This window comes from Sminthopsis crassicaudata, chromosome 2, assembly GCF_048593235.1.
Source record: "Sminthopsis crassicaudata isolate SCR6 chromosome 2, ASM4859323v1, whole genome shotgun sequence".
In the NCBI taxonomy this organism is placed as follows: Eukaryota; Metazoa; Chordata; class Mammalia; order Dasyuromorphia; family Dasyuridae; genus Sminthopsis; species Sminthopsis crassicaudata.
The window spans coordinates 25,128,464-25,149,139 of NC_133618.1; the positions used below are offsets into that span (position 1 = coordinate 25,128,464).

The 20,676-nt window shown below is 48.3% G+C and overlaps 1 protein-coding gene across 1 annotated transcript in view; it reads left to right on the plus strand.

Moving 5' to 3' along the window:
• Positions 1-15,039, plus strand: part of ADRA1D (adrenoceptor alpha 1D) — a 62,737-nt gene extending 47,698 nt beyond the window's left edge. Inside the window, 1 exon segment of the mRNA XM_074284686.1 lies at positions 10,943-15,039. Within this exon segment, the coding sequence (XP_074140787.1) occupies positions 10,943-11,550 (608 nt within the window). The 3' untranslated portion in view covers positions 11,551-15,039.
• The last annotated feature ends 5,637 nt before the right edge of the window (positions 15,040-20,676 follow it).

The window sequence follows — 20,676 nt, forward strand, 5'->3', positions numbered from 1 at the left end:
AGAGAACCGTCCAATTGGCAATTAGTCTCACGTGCTCCATTATCCAAGTGTATCTCAGTTTTAGCCCTTTACAGGCAAGGGTTCTCAAACTACGGCCCACAGGCCAAATGTGGCCCGCTGAGAAAGTTTATTCGGCCCACTGGGTTATGGCAAATGGGCTAAGGGATGGGAAAAGAGTGTGAGTTTTTGTTTTTACTATAGTCTGGCCCTACAACAGTCTGAGGGACAGTGAACTGGCCCCCTATTTAAAAAGTTTGAAGACCACTGTTCTAGGCCATGGTCTCTGGTATCCATGGCAGCATGGTTCGCGAGGATGCTATGAAGATGTCCAAAGGGGAGGAAGCTAAAGGATATTGCTCCTGGAGACCAGGCAGTAGCCGATGCAGAGAGGCAGCCAGGAAAAAGCCATGGAAGTAATTGTCAGACCCCAATATGTCCATGAAAAGGAAGCACCTCAAGGTCCTTGGGCCTCTAGGGACAGGGTCCAGGCTCCTCTGGGTCAGAAGCCCCTTCTCTACAGTCTCTACAGTCCAAGGGATCAGCACAGCTCCAGAATAAGAAGAAAGTTATCCCGCAGATCACGACTTTTTCCTGTACCCCACACACACATGAATCCCAGATGCCAGAGTCCCTAGTCATGGTTTCTCTGACATGGTATTTGACTAAAAAACAGACAATGGGAATATTGTCCTGAGCTCTCTTTGGGGAGACTTTTTCTCAATCCCAGTCAAAGAGAGACACCGTGGGTTATTTTCATCAAAAGGTCCGTGCCACCCAAAAAATACTGCAGTCAGGCTAAAATGCCAGTCCCATCACCAAACAACATTTTTCCGCTTGGCGCCAGGGCCTGCCCCGTTAGTCAATGTCCCCGGGTGACTTCCAATTCAAACAGAATTTCGATTCATAACAACAACATCATAGAATTTCTTTTCTGTGGTTGGGTCCTCAGCTGCCAGCCCAGTTTGAAACCATAATGGGACCTGGATCCCAATCTCCCCTCCAGACCTCCCGGGCAAGCACTCATCTGTGTCCTGTAGATGTCAGAATAAGAGCTGGCACAGAGTCCTGGTGCTTTGAGGTTGCATTCATTGTCACACTAGAGCTTTCAGGCAACCGGGTAAGGTTGGTAGTAACAGGGTGACAAATAAAGAAACTGAGGTTCAGAGTTTGATCTGCCATCGATTGTTTAGCACCCAAACCACCACGCCAACAACCCATGGCTTGGTTTTCAGGAGATGTCCCCTTGAAGCAGTGTCAAAAAAAATATTGGCCTTATAGACAGAGGATCTGGGTTTGAATCCAAGCTCTGTGATCTATGCCTCAGTTTCTCCAACTATAAAAAATGATTTCTAAGGTGGCTTCTAACTCTCATTCTAGAATATTATGATGTATTCTTCCATATCATATGGGGGGGAAGCTCCCCTTCAGTTACTTCTTAATAGTGAACCAGGGAATCCTGTTCTCTAGATTATCTATACTCACACTCCAGCAGACTTCCTGATACTTCTGATCACTCTTCCTCCACGTTTATAGTCCCATCCCTTTTCCAACATTTTGCCCTGGGAACAGTAATTAGATAGAGCAACGCTGCCTAGGAAGGATGGATCGATCAAAAGTTCTCTACTGGCTATCCCGGTGACTGACCGGACAAAAGCCCTAGACGCCATTTCCCATGTGTTGTGTTTCTCTATTAGATGATAAGTTCCTTAAGGGCAGAGACTTATCTTGCTTTTTTTTTTTTTTTTTTTACTCTTATCACAGTGTCTGATACACAGTAAGCACTCAGTAAATGCTTTTTTCATTCATTCATTCAGATAACACTGGCTTAATTCTGCCTTCTCCCAGGTGCCTTAATGTTTTCAAAAAATGAATTCACAGACCCCTCCCTGGTTAAGATGCCACAGTACTGGAGTTGTGGGGCAAGGAGATCTGAATTCAAATCCTGCCTTGGACACACTCTAGCTGTATTGCTGGGTAATTCACACCTTTCTTAACCTCAGTTTCCTCATCTGTAAAATGGAGATAGTAATGGCACCTGCCTCACATGGTCAAGTGAGTTAACATGTGTAAAGTACTTTGTAAACTTTAAAGTATTATATGAATATTAGCTGTGATTGTGGTTGTTGTTATCCTTTAGAGTCTGGAAGACCAAATCTATTGCCAATTATATATTCTGCTGGTTTCCTTTCAATGTCGTAGAAAGAGAGGAAGGGTCTGTGGAGTATGAACCCCCCCGGGGAGCTTACGAAAGGACGTGAACAAGCCACAGGCCAGATGAGCAGACCCAGGTGGGAGGAAACGCAGCCAGGTTCCCCCGTACAAAGAAGCAACCACGGCAGTATATCCAAATTCACTCTATCAGAAGTTAGAATTCCGTGACATGGCTACCAACTCCTGCCCAAGGGCAACAGGAAACAGACTTGAATAACGCAAGACATTGCTCCAGACAGTCCTGGATCCAATGCAATCCAGCAGGCTCAGGATTCCATTGGAACACCGGTGCTCTAGGAGTGTCCAAGGATCACCTAGAACAGCAGAACTGGCCCGTTTCACAGAACAGCTTCTCCAAGGGCACCGCGAGCCGAGAGTCCTGCCTGAGACTTCACCACTTGGATTCCCCACGACTCCTAGACTGGAATCATTGGATCTGCTTTAGGGAGCATGAATAAGTCCTTCAAACGGAGGCCGGAAGACACAATGTCTAGATTTCTGTCCCTCTCCTAGAAAACCTCTGATGATTATAATAGCATCGGCCGATTCCAAAGCTTTTAAGTTCACAAAGCCCTTTTGCTGTATAATCTCACTTGATCCTCACAACAGGGCTATATTATTTTATAGGTGAGGAACCCGAGAGAATGAAATGTCTTGCCCAGATTTATAAAGCCAATAAGTATCCGAGTTGAGATTTGAATCCATCACCAACTCCAGATGGCTCTTGGCTGGGTCGGGGCTTCTGTTCATCCTCCTCCTCTTATCTTGCCCAGCCCAGATGAGCCATCACAGAGAAGTGCTCCCATCTCTACTGGCAGGAGATCTCTGGAACTGAAGGGTGACGGTACTGCAGAAGTATTCTTAAATCTGACTCGGGGACAGGAATCTCGGGGAGGAAGTACTTGGGGCTTTTTAATTAGCCGTGGCTTGGGATGGAGCCACTGGGAGCAGAGCCAAGCCTGGAGGGGTAGAGGACAGGTCTGATGGCTGTCTTAGCCTCTTCAGACCCCTCTTGGCTAGAAGGGCAGGACCAGAGGCTGGATCTGGAAAAAGGCCTTCTTTGTGAATCTGGGTCTATGTTTCCTGAGAGGAGATTGGATGAAAGGATATTAAACAACTAACTGGATGATGCTGGCCAAGGTGTTTCTGCTCTCCAAGACTCGATGTCCTTGTCTGTGACAGAGATGATGTTCTGGGTGCTACTTCCCTAACAGAGGTGGTTATAGGAAAATCATGCTGTTGACTTTAAAGTATTTGTGAATGTGAACTGTCTGCCTCAGTTTGCTCATCTATAAAATGGGGGCAATAATAGCACAGGGCTGTTGTTGTAGGGACTCAAGGAGATCACAGATGTAAAGCTCTATACAAACCCTCGCTTATTATCTGTTTAGTCAGGGCTGGAGTAGACAAGGGAAGGCATTGGAGGAGGAGGAAGCATTTGGATAATGAGATAATGTGTGTAAAGCATCTTGCAGATCTTCATTTGTTATATAAACACCTATTGCGGTTGTTATCTCTTTATGAATGGATCAAAGATCTTGGAATCTAAAGAGATCATCCAATTCACCCCTTAGTCTTACAGGGATGGAAACCAAGGCACTGAGACGTTAAGTAATTTGGCAAAAATCACGCAGCTGTTAAGGGTCTGAGACAGGATTCAAACTCAGTTCTTCCCGAGTCCACAAATCCACTGCCCTATAGGTGAACATCATGCCGCCTCTGAAGAAACAATCCAGATCATTGTCCTACTCTTTTTAAAAATTATTCCAAGCAAAGATTAGCTTGAACAGAAGCAAAAGGAGGGAGCAGTCATTGGAGAGGGAGAGGGAACAGGACTGGAAGTGTCCCATGGAAGTGTGGGCAAGGGAAGAGATGGAGCCAGGAGAACTAGGTTATGGAGATTTTTCTCTCCCCATGAAAGTTTTGCATTTGGTTTTCACAATTTGTTGTTATTAAGTCATTTCAGTCACATCCCATTCTATGTGGGGGTTTTGTTGGTAAAAATACTGGGATGGTTAGCTCTTCTTTTCTCTAGATCATTTTACAGATGAGGGAACTGAGGTAATTTGTCCAAGGTCCAGTAAGTGTCCGAGCCTGTAACTGAATTCAGACAGAGGCAATCTTTCTGCCCTACCATCCAGCCACTTGGTTTTCTCAGTAAAGTTTAAGTAAACCAAGGTTACAAGTAACCTGAAGTAAAACAAGTCCCCACATGCGGATCTTTCACTCTTCCCCACACAGAGTGACCCCTTATCCAAGTCATAGAGTGGTTTCCCACCTTGGCCACTGACTGATACCTCTCCCAGCCAAGACTGACCTCTAATCCTGGCTACAGCATAACTCCTTACTCAAACACAGACTGACCTCTATAACTGGCCATAGAATAATCACTAATTTTGGCCACAGACTGATCTCTAACCCTAGCAACAGACTGACTTCTAATCAAGACATGTTGTTCAGTCATCAGTCGTATCCAACTCTTTGTGACCCAGTGGACCAGACATTACCAATTCCTTCGCTCGCCACTGCCTCCTAAAGTGCTTCCTAAAGTCTGGCCAAGCTCAGGTTCATTGCTTCCACAACGCACTCTCTCCATCTCATCCTCTGCCTTTCCCTTTTCCTTTTGCTCTCAATCTGTCCCAACATCAAGGTCTTTTCCAATAAGATCTGTCTTCCTATTACATGGCCAAAGTATTTAAGCTTCAGTATTTCACCTTCTAGTGAATAATGTGAATAAATTTCTTTAAGTGTTGGCTGATCTGATCTCCTTCCTGCACAAGGTATTCTCAAAAGTCTTCTCTAGCACACAATGTGAAAGCCTCCATTCTGCAGCACTCAGTTTCTCTTATAGACTGTCCCTTAATCCAGACACAAATTGGCCTCCAACTCTGACTATAGAATGGCCACAGATTTTGCCCAGAGATGACCTGTAAACCTGGCCACGGACTGATCTCTAAACCTAATAAAGACTAACCTCTTACCTGGCCACAGATTGATTCCTAAATCAAATATGAACTAACCCTTAAACCAAATACAGACTGGGCTCTAATCATGGAATGGGGGTACCAATACACCCAGGAGTAGCATGCCCACTGGCTCTCCCCCTTTTCTTTAGGAAAAAATGGGCATAGTGTCTGGCACTATATGCTTAATAAATGCTTGCTGATTACCAACAAATTGCTGAATTTGGAGGCAAGATGAGAAAATGTCAAGAAAAAGAAGGGACCAAATTTGACTGGACCAGCAAAATAAAAATCCCCCTCAAAGGCATCCCTAAAAAAAGACCATCAGACCTGCTCAACTTCTATGATGGGATGGTTCACTTCCCTTCAGGAGAGGGGGCAATGGCAATATTCCCCCACGGATACTGGTATACCTTATCCCCTACCTTATGCCCATTCATTCTCCTTACCCACTCTAGTTATAGACAGATTCCCATCCCATCAGGCACTTTTTTCCTGGTGGAAGAAGGGGGGAAGAGGAAAGACAAAGAGGAGAGAAAAAATAGAAGAAGAACAGAAGATAAGAGATAGGAAAGAGAGAGAGAAGGGGAGAGAAAAGAAAAGAGAAAAAGGAGAAAGAGAGAGAGAGACAGAGAGACAGAGAATGTGGATAGTAGTTCTGTATTGTGATAGGGGCCCACCTGGAGGTCTAACTCAGACGTGTAGAATGGATCTCTTCATGTGACATGATTATAATACAAAGAGACTGTGAGACAGTTGCTATTCTCTTATCTCTCTCCTGAGAGGCCGTCGATTTGTCTGACCTCCCTCCTCTTCCCTCTGCCTCCAATTTATTTCATTCCCAGTCTACAAGCAACACCTGTGTCAGCAAAGGCTGCCCTGCAGCTCCTTCAGATGTTATGATCCACAGCTGTGGGGGCTCTTGGAGAATTGACCTGTCCCTTTACCTAGGCATGGTCCTTAACAGTTCTGTTCTGTAGAACTACTGATGACACAGATCCTAAAGGCATGGAGGCAAGACCATCACAGGAGTGCACCAATGGTGGCACAATGAGTCTCAGTGCATCCTCATTTATAAAACAGGAATATTCATCTCTGCCCTGTTTCCTTTTCAGAGCTTTTGGGAGGAATTGGTTTGTAAAACATAAAGTAGCCCAGAAAGGAGATGGCTTACTGTTTTGAGAGGGATCAGCAAAATGGGAAGAAACCTGACCTTGCTTTGGGATTCTTGGGCTGGACTTTGCTCCTTTATTCCATCTTTAAGGATACTTATTCATCCTGGTCTTTAGCTTTCCACTTGCAAAGCCACCACCTTGGTCTAGGCCAGTGGTCCTCAAACTTTTTAAATAGGGGCCAGTTCACTGTCCCTCAGACTGTGGGAGGCCGGACTATAGTAAAAGCAAAACCTCACACTCTGTCTGCGCCCCTCAGCCCATTTGCCATAACCCGGCGGGCCGCATAAACGTCCTCAGCGGGCCACATATGGCCCGAGGGCCTGACAACCCCTGGTCTAGGCCCTTATTGCCTCATGCCTGGATTATTTCAATAATCTGCTGGTTAGTTTCCCTTCCCTCAAATCTCTCTTCAGTTCAATCCATCCTCCACTCAGTTGCTAATATAATCTTCTGAAAGTGCAAGACTGACCATATCACTGCCCTACTCAGTAAACTCTAATGACTCCCTATTATCTCCGAGGTCAAATTTTACGTCATTTTAAAGTAATTTACAAACTGGACCCTTCCCACCTTTTCAGATCTCCTAAAGCCTCCAGAGGCCTCAATCCAGCCTTCTTACTGAGCCAAGAAATTGATGCTCCCTCTCCTGACTCCATACCTTTTTCATCAGCTCTCCCCCAAGCCTAGAATGCTCTTCCTCTTCCTCGCAACTCAGGTTTTTCATCAAGTTTCAGTTCAAATCCCACATTCAACAGGAGGCAATTCCCATTTAGCCTGTATATGTCTTGGTTGTATATAGTTGTGGTTTCCTTCAGTAGAATATAAGTTCTCTGAAGGCAGGGGCTGTGTTTTTTTAACCTTCCTTTGTATCCCCAGTATTTACAAGAGTTATGAGTGCTTCCCAAGCGCTTGCAGACTGTCCAACTGAGTTATTACCCAGAAGCCATCCCTGGAGGCTCTTCAGGAACCCCCGGTGGAAGGGCAGGCAGAAGGCGTGGCTGCAGAATGACTTCTCTCAGAGCTGCAGCCAACCTTCCAGGCTGACCTGAACCGGCTCGGGGCCTCTGGCCGCCTGCCTCTAGTACTGTTGGGACAGAACTCTCTTTGGTGTGAATGGAATAATAAAGCTAATAATAATAATAATAATAATGTTCCTAAGCCAAACTCGAGCTCACTGCTTGGCAGGGGTAACCCTGTGATTTATCATCCCAGGCTTAAAGTAAAAGAAATTCACCCTGAGTCAGAAAGTGATTTTCCAGCCATGGTGGGTTCAGGATCACAGACTGGCTGGAAGACACTTTCCTCAAGTGTTTGGCTCCACCTGCTGGTGAGAGTAGAGCCAGGACTAGGGATGGGACTGAACAAACGAAAGGGGCTCCTCTGCAACTTCAAGGCTGACTATCAGAAGTAGCCAGCATAGCTTTGTCCGATTCTTTTTGTTCAGCAAAACAACTGTTTGGACATGTACACATATATTGTATTTAATTTATACTTTAACATATTTAACATGTATCGGTCAACCTGCCATCTGGGAAGGGGAGGAGGGGAAAAATTGGAAAAAAAGGTTTGGCAATTGTCAATGCTGTAACATTACCCATGCAAATATTTGGCAAATAAAAATAAAAAAGACTAGATATGCCAGATCATCCTTATTATCTTCCTTTCCCAGGGTGTTATAACCGGTGGGCCAAGCAGACACAGATTTTAGCAAAGCGTTAATAAGATAAAGTCTCTGGTTGGCTTCTCAAGGGAAAAGTGAGCTAGACAAGAAGGAGATTAGATTTGGAGCCGGACAAGTGTTGGTCATTAAGGGCCTGGAAGAGAATCTGGACGGAGTGCGGCAGAGATCTCTGCTGGCAAAGATCTGCTTCTGGTGACTTGAACAAAGATGTAGAACTTATCAGAGCTGCAGATAACATGACGCCGGAAAGGTTACTTAACACTCTGAATGACAAGTCGGGATTCGAAAGGATGAAACTCAGCAGGCATAAATGGAGTCTTATACTTAGGTTCAATAAATCAACACCGAAAGTCAATGTCAGGTGGGACTAGATGACAGTTCATATGAGAAAAAAAAAGAGGTTGAAAGGGAGGGGATGAGAAATCTCAACTCTCAAGTGCCCCCTGACCTTTTATCCCAGCCGTTTGGGTTTCCTACTCCCTTTCCTTTCACCAACATTTGCCCATCTTCACTTCAGGGACTGTCTCCTGCTGAATGGCAGGGAGAGAAGGCTGTCCCGGATGTGAAAAGACAGAAAGTTGTTAGGATTACAAGGTGATAACTCAGGTTGTCTGGACAGTTCTCTAGCTCAGAATTCACACCTTTAAGGGGAGTTCACACCTTTAGACTTCTGAAAAGGAGTTTACACCTTTAAGAGGAGCAAGTTCATTGGCTGTAGGAGTTCTCACTAGCCCAATCTCTTCCAGGATAAAAGAGGGCAGCATTGGGTCCGGAGAGTAGTCTGACTGGGAGATTGAGTTTAGAAGGTGATCTGGAAGGAGAGTCCAGACTGGGAGAAGAACAAAACTTCCCGGGAGAACTTCAGGGAAGCTCCAGGAGATTCAGAGCCAGGATTCAGGAAGAAGAGGATTCAAGATTCTACCTTCGCTCTGGCTGGAGGCTCCCAAGCAACCTGCTCACAGAGGAAAAGATTATACAGAAAAGAAACCTCCCAGAGAAGACCTTTACAATTTGGCCCCCAATGTGGGGCTGTTTTTCATTCCCTGTGGCAAAACTGTCCATTCATATCTTTTGCCCAGACAACCTGAGTTCTCACCTTGTAATCCTAACACAAAATGACCACAGTTGAGGGACAGGTTCCAGTTCACAAGGCTCCCAGAGGTCCTTCTACCTTAGTCAATAAGATGCTTACTGTGGGCCAAGCATTGACTTTACAGGGTGACGTAGCGGTCTGAGCACAGGATTTGGAATTAGGAGGACTGGATTTGAATCCAGTCTCACACTGTGTATCACTTAAAGTCCCTTTCTGGGTCTGAAAAAGGAAAGGGTTTGGATTATATGATAAAGGTCCCTTCCGGCTCTACAGCTCTGATCTTGGGATCATCTCCACTCGGAGACCTACAAGGATATTAAACATCGAGCCATGTCTTCTTGGGGGCTCACTTGAGCTGTCTCAGAAAATCTCCGTGGCCGGGACTGCCTCTTTGTGCCAGATGCGCTGCCTTCCTTCCCCTGCCTTGCTCACCTCCTGAGAAGCGGAGGGGACTTTGCTGGCCAGCCCCACCTGCTAGAAGCCTTATTCACAGAGGGAGCTGCCCGAGATGACATGGAAAGCCAGCACTCTGCCTCTCGCTTTGCAGAGCGCTTTGACGGTTATCCCTAAAGAACGATGAGGGTGGGGACTTGGTGGGTTCCCCGGCATTAGAGCTGGGTGAGCACTGGTGATGATGGAAGTGGCCTGTAGCGGACCAGACTGTCACCTTCCAATGGGGCGTTCTGATTCTGAGAGGGATCCCCGAAGCACTTCCCTGACATGGGGGCCGCATTGTGCCCAAAACAGATTTAAAATGCAGTTCCCATGTGGTTTAATGTACTGAAATATTATTGTTAAGAGAAATATATGTTTAACATCAAGGTTTTCTTAGTTAACATGTGGCCCACTTATGACTTAATGACTCTCAATTCTATTTGTCAGCCACTACCAGTCCCCATCCCCACGAGGGTCCTCGGCCCAGAAGGCTCTGTCTCCTGTATGCCCTTAGTTTCTGAGACAACTGCTTGTTTCCTTCTTCCCTCAAACACCTAGAAGCTCTCTGATGGCAGAGGAAGGGGCTACCTACATCCTCTCCCCCACCAGACTAGAGGCTCCCTGGGGGCAGGGCCCCTCCCCCACCAGGCTACAGGCTCCCTGGGGGCAGGGGCCCCTCCCCCACCAGGCTACAGGCTCCCTGGGGGCAGGGGCCCCTCCCCCACCAGACTAGAGGCTCCCTGGAGGCAGGACCCCCTCCCCCACCAGACTAGAGGCTCCCTGGGGGCAGGGCCCCTCCCCCACCAGACTAGAGGCTCCCTGGGGGCAGGGCCCCTCCCCCACCAGACTAGAGGCTCCCTGGAGGCAGGACCCCCTCCCCCACCAGACTACAGGCTCCCTGGGGGCAGGACCCCCTCCCCCACCAGACTAGAGGCTCCCTGGAGGCACGGCCCCTCCCCCACCACATTAGAGGCTCCCTGGGGGCAGGGCCCCTCCCCCACCAGACTACAGGCTCCCTGGGGGCAGGGGCCCCTCCCCCACCAGGCTACAGGCTCCCTGGGGGCAGGGGCCCCTCCCCCACCAGACTACAGGCTCCCTGGGGCAGGGCCCCTCCCCCACCAGACTAGAGGCTCCCTGGGGGGCGGGGCTCTCCCTTTAGATCAGGGGCGTCCCGATGCTGGTACGGGATGGCGCCCCTCAGACCCGAAGCTTCCCGCCTTAGATGGGCGGCTCCCTGCAGGGAGGGGCTGTCCCCTCCATCTCTCCTGGGGGAGCCCGGGTTTCCCGCGTGGGGTCCCGGGTAGACGGTGGGGGTGGGGTAGCAGGGCCGCCCCCCCGCCCCGCCCCCCTCCGTCCCGCTCACTGTCTCTCTCCTCTCCTCCAGGCTCCCTGTTCCCGCAGCTGAAGCCGTCCGAGGGCGTGTTCAAGGTGATCTTCTGGCTGGGCTATTTCAACAGCTGCGTGAACCCCATCATCTACCCGTGCTCCAGCAAGGAGTTCAAGCGCGCCTTCCTGCGCCTGCTGCGCTGCCAGTGTCGCCGCCGGCGCCGCCGGCCCCTCTGGCGGGTCTACGGCCACCACTGGCGGGCGTCGGGGGCCGGGCCGGGCCCCGGGGGCTCCCGGCGGGACTGCGCGCCCCTCGGGGCCGCCCCGCCCGCGCCGCCCGCGCGGCCCGCCGGCCTGCTGCCCGGGGGCCCTCCCGACGGCGCGGCCGGGCCCCGGCTCAAGGCCACGGCCGCCTTCCGCGAGTGGAAGCTGCTGGGGCCCTTCAGGAAGCCCACGACGCAGCTGCGGGCCAAGGTCAGCAGCCTGTCGCACAAGCTCCGCGCCGCAGGGGCGTCCGGGGGCTCCCCGGGCCCCGGCGGCCCCCCCTCCCGCAGCGAGGTGGAGTCCATCTGCCTCGGGGTGCCCCAGGATGGCGTGGAGGCGGCCGCCTACCACCACGCCTGCGAGCTGGACGACTACTGCGGCCTCCGCGAAACGGATATTTAAAGAGGGGCCGGTCCGAGGGCCCTGGCCGGGCCGCCAGGGGATGGAAGCCGGCCCGCCAGGGGCTGGAGGCCGGGCCGCCAGGGGATGGAAGCCGGCCGGGGCCGCCCCTCCCTCCGTCCCTGCACACTCTGCTCCCCCGGGCCTCTCAGGCCCAGGTTCTACGGCAGCTTCGGGGGAGGGGCTCCCGCGGCCCGGGCTCCGGGTCAGACTGCTGCGGCCCTGCGGCCTGCCCAGCGCCCCTCCCACCGGCACGCCCAGACACTGCCCAGGGCGGCCTGCTGGAGAGCACCAAGTCGGGGCGCTTGCCTGGGCCTCACTCGGCCAGGCCCCACCCCCACCGGGGTCCCGCCCAGCAGGCCGCGCCTTGGTCACCTCCAGGCCCCGTTCTAGTAGAGGCCCCCCGCTGACTTTTCACTTCCGAACCCATGGAGAAGCTTCCCAGGCCCAGAGCGGGGCCCCAGATGGAAGGGAAGCAGCCCGCTGCCCCTTGGAACATCCCCCTCCCCTGCCCAACCTCTGGCTGTTGCCCCTGGATGGGGTCTCCAGGTGTGTCTCCAGGGGGTCTAGGAGAGAGGCTGCGTGGTGCGGCGGCCAGAGGGCCAGCCTTGGAGCTAGGAAGCCCTGGATTCAAGTCCTACCTCTGACACGCAGCGGGCCAGTCCCTTAACCTCTCGGTGGCGGCGCGCTCCTTGAACACTCCTGTGGCCGATGGATTCCTTATGAGTGCTGGGAGTTCCCACACAAGGAGTTTCCTACTTAATGGCTCCCCCCGCAGACTAATGGAACTCCTGTAACCCCTTTCCCGGGTGCTGTACCTGGACACTCACCCCTAGGTGCTCATTGATCTCCTGGAGAGGGCCTGGCCGGTTCAGGGGAGGGGAAGGTCGTCCTGCTTCTTTTCAAGTCCTCTTGGCCGCCTCAGATCGCTGAAGCGGAGGCCAGAGGCTGTAAATTGCGTTCCTGCCCCCTATTCCTCCCACTATTGGGTGTTTTGCCCATCAACTTCCCCCTTTTCCAATTGATCAGGAGGCCGTGGTGAGCCTCCACCACCTCTGACCTCCAGCTTTGCCGCCTTGCAGACTTCCCCCTTCCACATCTCTTCCTTCTGCCTCCCACTGACTCTCCGTTGCTTCTTGAGGGTACCCAGAGGGAAGGAGGGGGAGCCCCTCTCTGGAGATGTAGGAGTTTTCCATCCCCAAGTGCCCACCTTCCCCGCCAGGCCCCCGCCCCGGAGCAGCACCCCCACCTGGACACACGGGCTATCCTGACTGGCCTCTGCCCCAAGGTTGCTCCTCACTGGAGCCAAACCACGCCGTCTTTACTGTTTACACTGTACATATCTCCGTGTGCATGTTATAATGCTTCTTGCCCGTGTTCGGGAGCATCCATGGAGCGGTTTCCTTTTTTGAGATGTATTTATTGGTCAGAATAGTTCTATTTTGTGACTCGCTCTGTGCCCCCTGCAAGCCCCTGCTCCCTTAAAAAAATTAGCTTTGCTTTCTCTAAAGTCCAGCAAGTACTTGGTGGCCAGAGGTGATGGATCGGCTGTGTGCAGATTGATTTTAAGGCTGATGTTTCTGGTTTATGCTAGAGGACGGGAAAATAGATTCTAATTGCTGATTTAAGTGATCGCTGCTGTCCTTAGTGGGTCAGAAAGGTCCATTAACCCCCTAGGGGGCCGGGCTGGGAAGCAGAAGTGCTAGGTTCAAAGGCTACCTCTGATATTATACCGGCATTAAACATTTTTAAAACAAAAAACATCGATTCTCCTCGGGGACATAAGCACAATTTTTCACCAGAAAGAGTGCCAAGAGTCCCAAATGAAGAGACAGCCATCAGTTAAAATGAACAAAATATGAAATTGCAAACCGAAGCAGGAAAACAGGTTAACAGACCAGAGATCCTCCAGCCTGGCTGCAATCTTTGGGTGCGGTATCATGCTTTTCATTTCCTGTATTCTAACCAAACTAATAAGCTTTTATCTTTATGCTGCTGTTGTCAGCCCAGGAGAAATCATCCTGGTCCCAAAGGCCTTTGGGTTTCTGTTCATAGATTGGTAAGGAGCCCAACTTCGTAAGAAACTGAAAGAGATAAGGGGGAAAAAAGAAAAGAAAGATCATTTAAATCCAGACAGAATGGCCCAAAATTACCGTAAAGGAAAGTTAATGGTATACTAGGGGAGAACAGCACCTTAAAAATCACTGTAATTTCAGACCTATCAAACTTCTCCCATCCAAGATGAAAAAGGTCCTGTCATTTCAGGCCTATAATGTCTAAGGAGGAAAGCGCTGGCTTACCATAATTTCCAGCCTATTGCATGCATGGAAAACTCGCATTTGGCTTGAGAGAGGTTGATATTTTCTGGTCCTCTCTACCCCACTCCTGTTAAGATTGAAATACTGTTATCCTGGGCCTGTATTGCACCCACTATAGTCAAGGGGAGAAATACAAGGTTACCATCATTTCCGATCCATTCCAACCTGAGGGCAAGTAGAGAGCTTTGAAGAGTGATGGAATAACACAGTTTCCAACCCCTCTTACAAGGCTGAAAGGTCATCTTGTTTGCAGGCAAATGGCCTCCACCGGATTGGGAAGTCCTCAGAGGCTGAAAAAGTAAATGAAAAACCAGTGTGGTATTTTCTATTTGTGAGGCTCCTGGAAGGGTTTGAAGGAGGGAGTCCAGATCCTCCAAGGAAAGCAAGTTCTGGGTGGGATAGGGTTTCATGTGTGCTACAGAACCTAGCCAGGCTCTTAGGATTGTGGGTAATAAGCCAAAATTTCCTGAAATGAAACCCCACAAAAGTCAAGGAACTAGGATTATTTTTCTGAAAAAGAGAAAACTAAGAAAATGTCACAGAATTTGGATTCATGATGTTACAAGCAAAGTCTGAGTATGGAGCACATTGAAGGAAGACAAATGTAGGGGAAAGTTTAAGATGTCGGACCTTGGGATGAATGGAGTGGGCATGGGGGGATCTGAAATGGGGGAGGGAGGATCCATTGCCTGCCCTGGGAGAAAGAGGAGTATAGGAGCCCCAGACCCATGACACCTTCCAGTAACCAGGTCTCACTTACTGCTGTTCATTAACACATTGTGAAGTGAATTGTCTGTCTGTCTCTCCACCCCCTCCCTTGTCAGACCCCTCTCCCTAGGTGCCTGGTGCCATCATGGGCACTGCCAGTCCAAGGCAGAGGCAGCTCTCCCTACCCCACCCTGCTTTATTTGGCCAGGGAGGATGGGAGCTCTCCTCAGAGCTGAGGGACTGAGCATATCAGGGAGTCTGGAGGGGTAATTTCCTGGAGGCTGGCCTCCCTCCCACTGCCAGCCCCTAGCCACCACTCAGTGCCATCTCTGTCAGAATCTGTGCCCCAAGGGGCTTCTGTGGAAACTTGTTCTGATGATCAATAAAACACCATGCTTAGTAACCTTGGTCTCAGGCTTCCCGTCTGTGGGACCAACATCCATCAAAGAAAATACAGAAAGAACTCGGTGAATTTGTTATTTTCTGATTCTGTTTTTATTTTTAAATTTTTCAGTTTAAGCAAATATTTCTTTTTCTCTCCTTACGTCCTCCTCCCCCCAAAAAACTGAAAGAAAGAAAAAAATCCTGGTAACATATACATACGAACAAACAGATCCCATTAATCATCTCCAAAAATGTATGTCTCCTTTAGCATCACCTCTCTCAGGAGGTAGGGGACATGTTTCATCAACAGTCCTTTGGAATCGTGCCCCATGCTCAGCATTGTGGGAGGATCCTGTGGGTGGAGAGCTGGGAAAGGGACATGGTCATTGCCCATGGGGAGCTCACAGCCAAGCTGAGGAGACAAAACATGCACAGGAAACTGGAAAAACAATTCAAGTATCACCATAATAAGGTCCCTGATTATATGGTGCAGATCCTTAATTGCTATGAGATCACCTACTCCAAGCCTTACTTGGGGGTGGGGATATTGAGTCCCAGAGGAGGAAGAGAAAAGAAGGACCTTCCCAAGACACAGGAGCTAGTAAATGATAGAACTGATTCATTTACACACTTTTCCCTGACTGGAATCAACACAGAACTTTAGCCAAAATAATCTAGAGGTATCAATTCTGGAAGTGAAATTGCCAGTGTGGTACCCAGGCATGGAAGGGAGGGCTTGGGATATCTGTTCCAGCTTTCTCCTGTTAGCACTAGAACAGACAGGGACAGTTTATCTGATGAGCTCAAGGCCTGTGGCCTTGGAAGGCAAAGGGAAAAGTTTTGAGATGAAGGATGGGGTCAAAAGTAAGGTTGATTAGCTGGAGTTGGGGGGAGAGAAAGGGAAGAGGAGTAGACTAAGAGTGGAAATAAATTTCACCAAATTTCAAGAAGAAAGAAAGGAAGGAAGGAAAAATGGAGGGAAAGAGAGAGAGAGGGGGAAGGAGGAAGAGAGGGAGGGAAGAAAGAAACAAACAAAAAAAGAAGAAAGGAAGGAAGAAAGAAAGAGAAAGAAAGGAAGGAAGGAAGGAAGGAAGAAAAAGAAAGAAAGAAAGAAAGAAAGAAAGAAAGAAAGAAAGAAAGAAAGAAAGAAAGAAAGAAAGAAAGAAAGAAAGAAAGAAAGAAAGAAAGAAAGAAAGAAAGAAAGAAAGAAAGAAAGAAAGAAAGAAAGAAAGAAGGAAGGAAGGAAGGAAGGAAGGAAGGAAGGAAGGAAGGAAGGAAGAAAGAAAGAAAGAGAAAGTAAGTTAGTTTCCATGGAAGGAAATATCATGACACCCACCTAGTGGCTAGTCCCTTATTTACACATAAGAATCTGAATCCCAGCGGACAAAATGAAGATGAGAATGGTAAGGAAGATGACAAAGCCCACAATGACAGCAACATTATATTTACTTATATAGCACTTTAAAGATTTCCAAAGTACTTTGCATATGTCGATCCCTTCAATTAAAGGAAAGGAGAATCACAAGAATGAACAGATCTCAGCTTTAGAACTGGGGGACACTTTACTGGCACTTTACAGAGGAAGAAACTCTCAAGAGTTTTGGGGTTTTCAAAAGCCCTTCCAACCCCTTGAAGTACTCATCTATTGAAGCTGTTGCCAGGGAGCCAGGCTACCCCACAGCCTTAAACCTGGGCAGCTGCTGGACCAGCAGTGAAAGAGCACTATTAGGTTGAGAGAAAGAGGATCTGGGTTCAAATCTCAGCTCTACTAAATGGCACAATGGATCAGTCACTGGAACTAGAGTCAAGAAGACCCAAGATCAAATCATGTCTCAAACACTCACCAACTGTGTGACCCGGGGCTATCACTTTAATACTGTCTACCTCAGCTTCCTCCTGTGAAAAATGTAGATAATAATACCTCACAGTTCAGGGAGAATAAAAGTAGATAATATTAATAAAGAGTTTTGGAGTTGTTTAAATGATATATACATTCTAGCTAAGTGGTAATAATAGTAGTAGTAATTGTTCAGTCATTTTGATTATGTCCAACTCTTTATGACCTTTTGGGGTGATGTTCTTGGCAAAGATAATACAGTATTTTGTTATTCCCCTTTCCAACTCATTTTATTGAGGAGGAAACGGAAACAAATAGGGTTAAGCGACTTGCCAGGGTCACACAGCTATTAAGTGTCTAAGAACGGATATCTTCCTGACTCCAAGCCTGTACCATCTCGGTGCTCCCAATAGTAATACTATATGTAGAACTATGGGAAAGTCATTTAATTTCTCTGGGTCTGTTTCATGTAAAATGATGGAACTGAATTTGATGGTCTTTAAGGTCCCTTTAGATTCAAATTTAAGCCCCCTCAGCACTAGCTTCTTACCAGTTTCAATTTCACGTGCACTTAAAGTGACAGGAAGAAACTATGGTCATTTTTAATATCATAGGGTGAGAGGGAGAGGGAGGAAGAAGAGGGGAAGAGAAGGATCAGAGAGAAGAGAGTAGAGGGAAGAGGAGAAAGGAGAAAGGAAGAAAATGGGAGAGAAAAAAAGGAAAAAAAAATGGGAGACAATGAGAGACAGAGAGAGACAGACAGAGACAGAGAGAGAGAGAGAGATGAAAAGTACTCCAGAGGTAATCTAGCAAGTTCCAACACTATTCCCACAAATCAGAAGTGGAATCCAATTACCCACCTTAGTAACATATTCATATTTGTATAGCACTATTCAACCAATCAAGAAGAATTTATTAAGTGCCTAATGATATGCTGGGCACTATGAGTGGAAAAAATGTATTTATTAAGCACTTAATATGTACAAAGCACTAGGCCGGGAATACAACTAGAAAAGTAGCCCTTCTTTTTTCTTAAGGGACTTGTATTCTAACAGGGGATTCAACACATGTGGAAGCTCTCAGCTGGCATGCAGAGAGAGATCTCATGATCCTTAGGGTGCAAGAGGAAAACAGATGTTCTTAAACAAACTAGTTTCTGATGTTGAACCATTTGTCTGTGCCAAGTACATTAGGGCAAAGACTTTCCTTTCTGGGTGTTCGGTAATAGTGGCAATGCTGCATCTCCCCAGGATGCTCCCCAGGATGATGACTGGGGCTGCTGGGCTGGAATCAGGGCTTATCCCTCAGCTCTCGCTTCAGAACTCTAAACCATCTCCAGAAGGGTCTGAGGAGAGACTGGGGTTAAGCTGGTGAGGGTTTGACTTGCCTGGCACACGCTGCCTCCTATTTCTCCCCCAGGGTGCCCTGCTACTTCCACCCCGCTGAAAAGCACTGGAGATACAAGACAAAAATGAAATTATTCCTCCCCTCAAAAGCATTGTTGGAAACAATGTAAACATATAGATAGAAAATGAATGGGGCAGCTGGGTGGTGCAGTGGATAGAGCACTGGCTCTGCAATCAGGTGGATCTGAGTTCATATCTGGCCTCAGACACTTGACACTTACTGTGTGACAATGAGTGAGACAGAGAGAGAGACAGAGACAGAGAGACAGAGATAGAGAGACAGAGACAGAGAGGGAGACAGAGACAGACAGAGACAGAGACAGAGACAGACACAGACAGAGAGAGACAGACAGACAGACAGACAGACAGACACAGACAGAGAGAGACAGACAGAGAGAGACAGACACAGACAGAGAGAGACAGACAGAGAGAGACAGAGAGAGACAGAGAGAGAGAGACAGACAGAGACAGAGAGAGACAGAGAGAGACAGAGACAGACAGAGACAGACAGAGACAGACAGAGACAGACAGAGACAGACAGAGAGAGACAGGTGATTTGGGGAAGAGGCACACTAGTGCCACTTAGGGGACTAGGACTAGAAAAGACTTCCAGTATAACATGAGTTGGGCAGATGTCAGGAGGAATCACAACCATGGGAGATAGATAGTGAAAGAATCATCATTATTCTTACAGATGGGGACCTGAGGCACCTCGAGACTAAGTCACTTATCTGGGATCACACAGCTAAGGAGTGTCTAACGAGGGATTTGAACCCAGCTCTTCCGGCTATAAGTGGAGCACTCTTTCCATTACACCACAGAGACCAGACCACTTATGACTCATGAGGGACCTGGTCCCCAGCACTTTCTCCAAGCTCTTCCTGACCCTGTTCTATTCCCAGCCTGTCTGACCCCCTAAGGACTTAGTTATATATGTCCTCCCTCCCTGGAAGGAATGTCTGGGGTGGGGTGGGGGGTTCCCCTCTTTCTGTGACTCCTGTGAATCTTAAAACCAGATGCTGGCCAGAGGATTGAACGGCTCTCTCTGCTTGGACTATGTCTCCTGTGAAACACAGAATAAGTATGGCTGCACTATGGGACTGGGTGGGATTTGGGGCTCTGGATATTGAGGAGATAAATATGGGGTGGGGTGGGGGTAGGGAGGCTTCTCTTGTCTCCCTATGAATGAGAAAAAAGTGTCCTTCCCTCACTCCAGGCGTTTGCCACTATATGACGCTATAGGGAACCCAGTCTTCTGAATCATGGGAGAGGGATGGAGAAAAGGGGGATGCCTGCCAGTGATTAGGAAGAGCCCTGGGGAGGGACGGGGGCATTTGTGTTAGGAGAAGGGCAAACATCAAAAAATAAAACAGGCAGATTGGCGCTCCCCTCCGGAGAGTGCCAGGATCCAGGAGACTTGAGATGAGTGGAGAAGCCGATTGGGATCAGGACATCGCTACTAGATAAGGCAACCTACGTGCAACAAGTGGCTGTTTGTCTGCCACACTCCGATTCCCCAAAGCTTCTGATGTTTTAAGGTCACTTACTACCTTCCTTGCTCACATCAGGACAAGTCTACAAGGCTTTTCTCCTCTTGATTTAGCTACTCTCAGCTGACTATTCAAAAAAAATTTTTTTAAATTATGTACAATGAGCAGCTAGCAGGTGGGGGTGGAGTAGGGAGAATCGGGAAGACCTGAATTCAAATCCACCCTCAGACACTTCCTGGATGTGAGACCCTTGGCAAGCTCCTTGACTCTGTTTGCCTCAGTTTTCTTATCTATAAAATGAGCTGTAAAAGGAATTGGCAAACTACTCCTGTATCTGCCAACAAAACTCCAAATGAGGTCATGAAGAGTTGGACATGCCTGAAATGTACAAGGCACTGAGCCATAATATGGAGATAAAAAGAAAACTGTCCCTGCTTTCAAAGAATCTATATTCTACTGAAGGATACAGGCAAGGGAATAAAAACTGTATACAGAATACCCAAAATTACTTTGTAATTATGCTAGTACTATGCTCTGAGAGGTGTGACAACGTCCTCATCCAGCAGGCAGTTCCTAAGCTGAGCTTGGAAGGAATGGAAGGATTCTTGGGAAATTCATTATCGTAGGGAATCTAAGGCAGAGGAGAGAAGAAAAAAATGGCAGGGGAAAGGGGGAATACACACAACTGGGGTGCCAAGCCAGGAACAGCTAAAAACCCAGTTCAAGCAGTACAGACAGGACATGATGAGGAGTGATCTGAAATTAGATCAGAAAGGAAAGTGGGAAGCAGTGTGAAGGGAAAGTGTCCAATGAAAAGTCCGTCTTATCGATTATTCTGAGGGACAGATGGGGTCAGAGATACATTCGGCTCACTTGGGGTAACTCAAACACAGGAGAGACCAAGGATGATGATAAGAGACCAGCCCAACACAAGGGTCCAAGAAATGTCAGGAAAAGCAATTGGTCTTTGAAGAAGTTAGAAATCA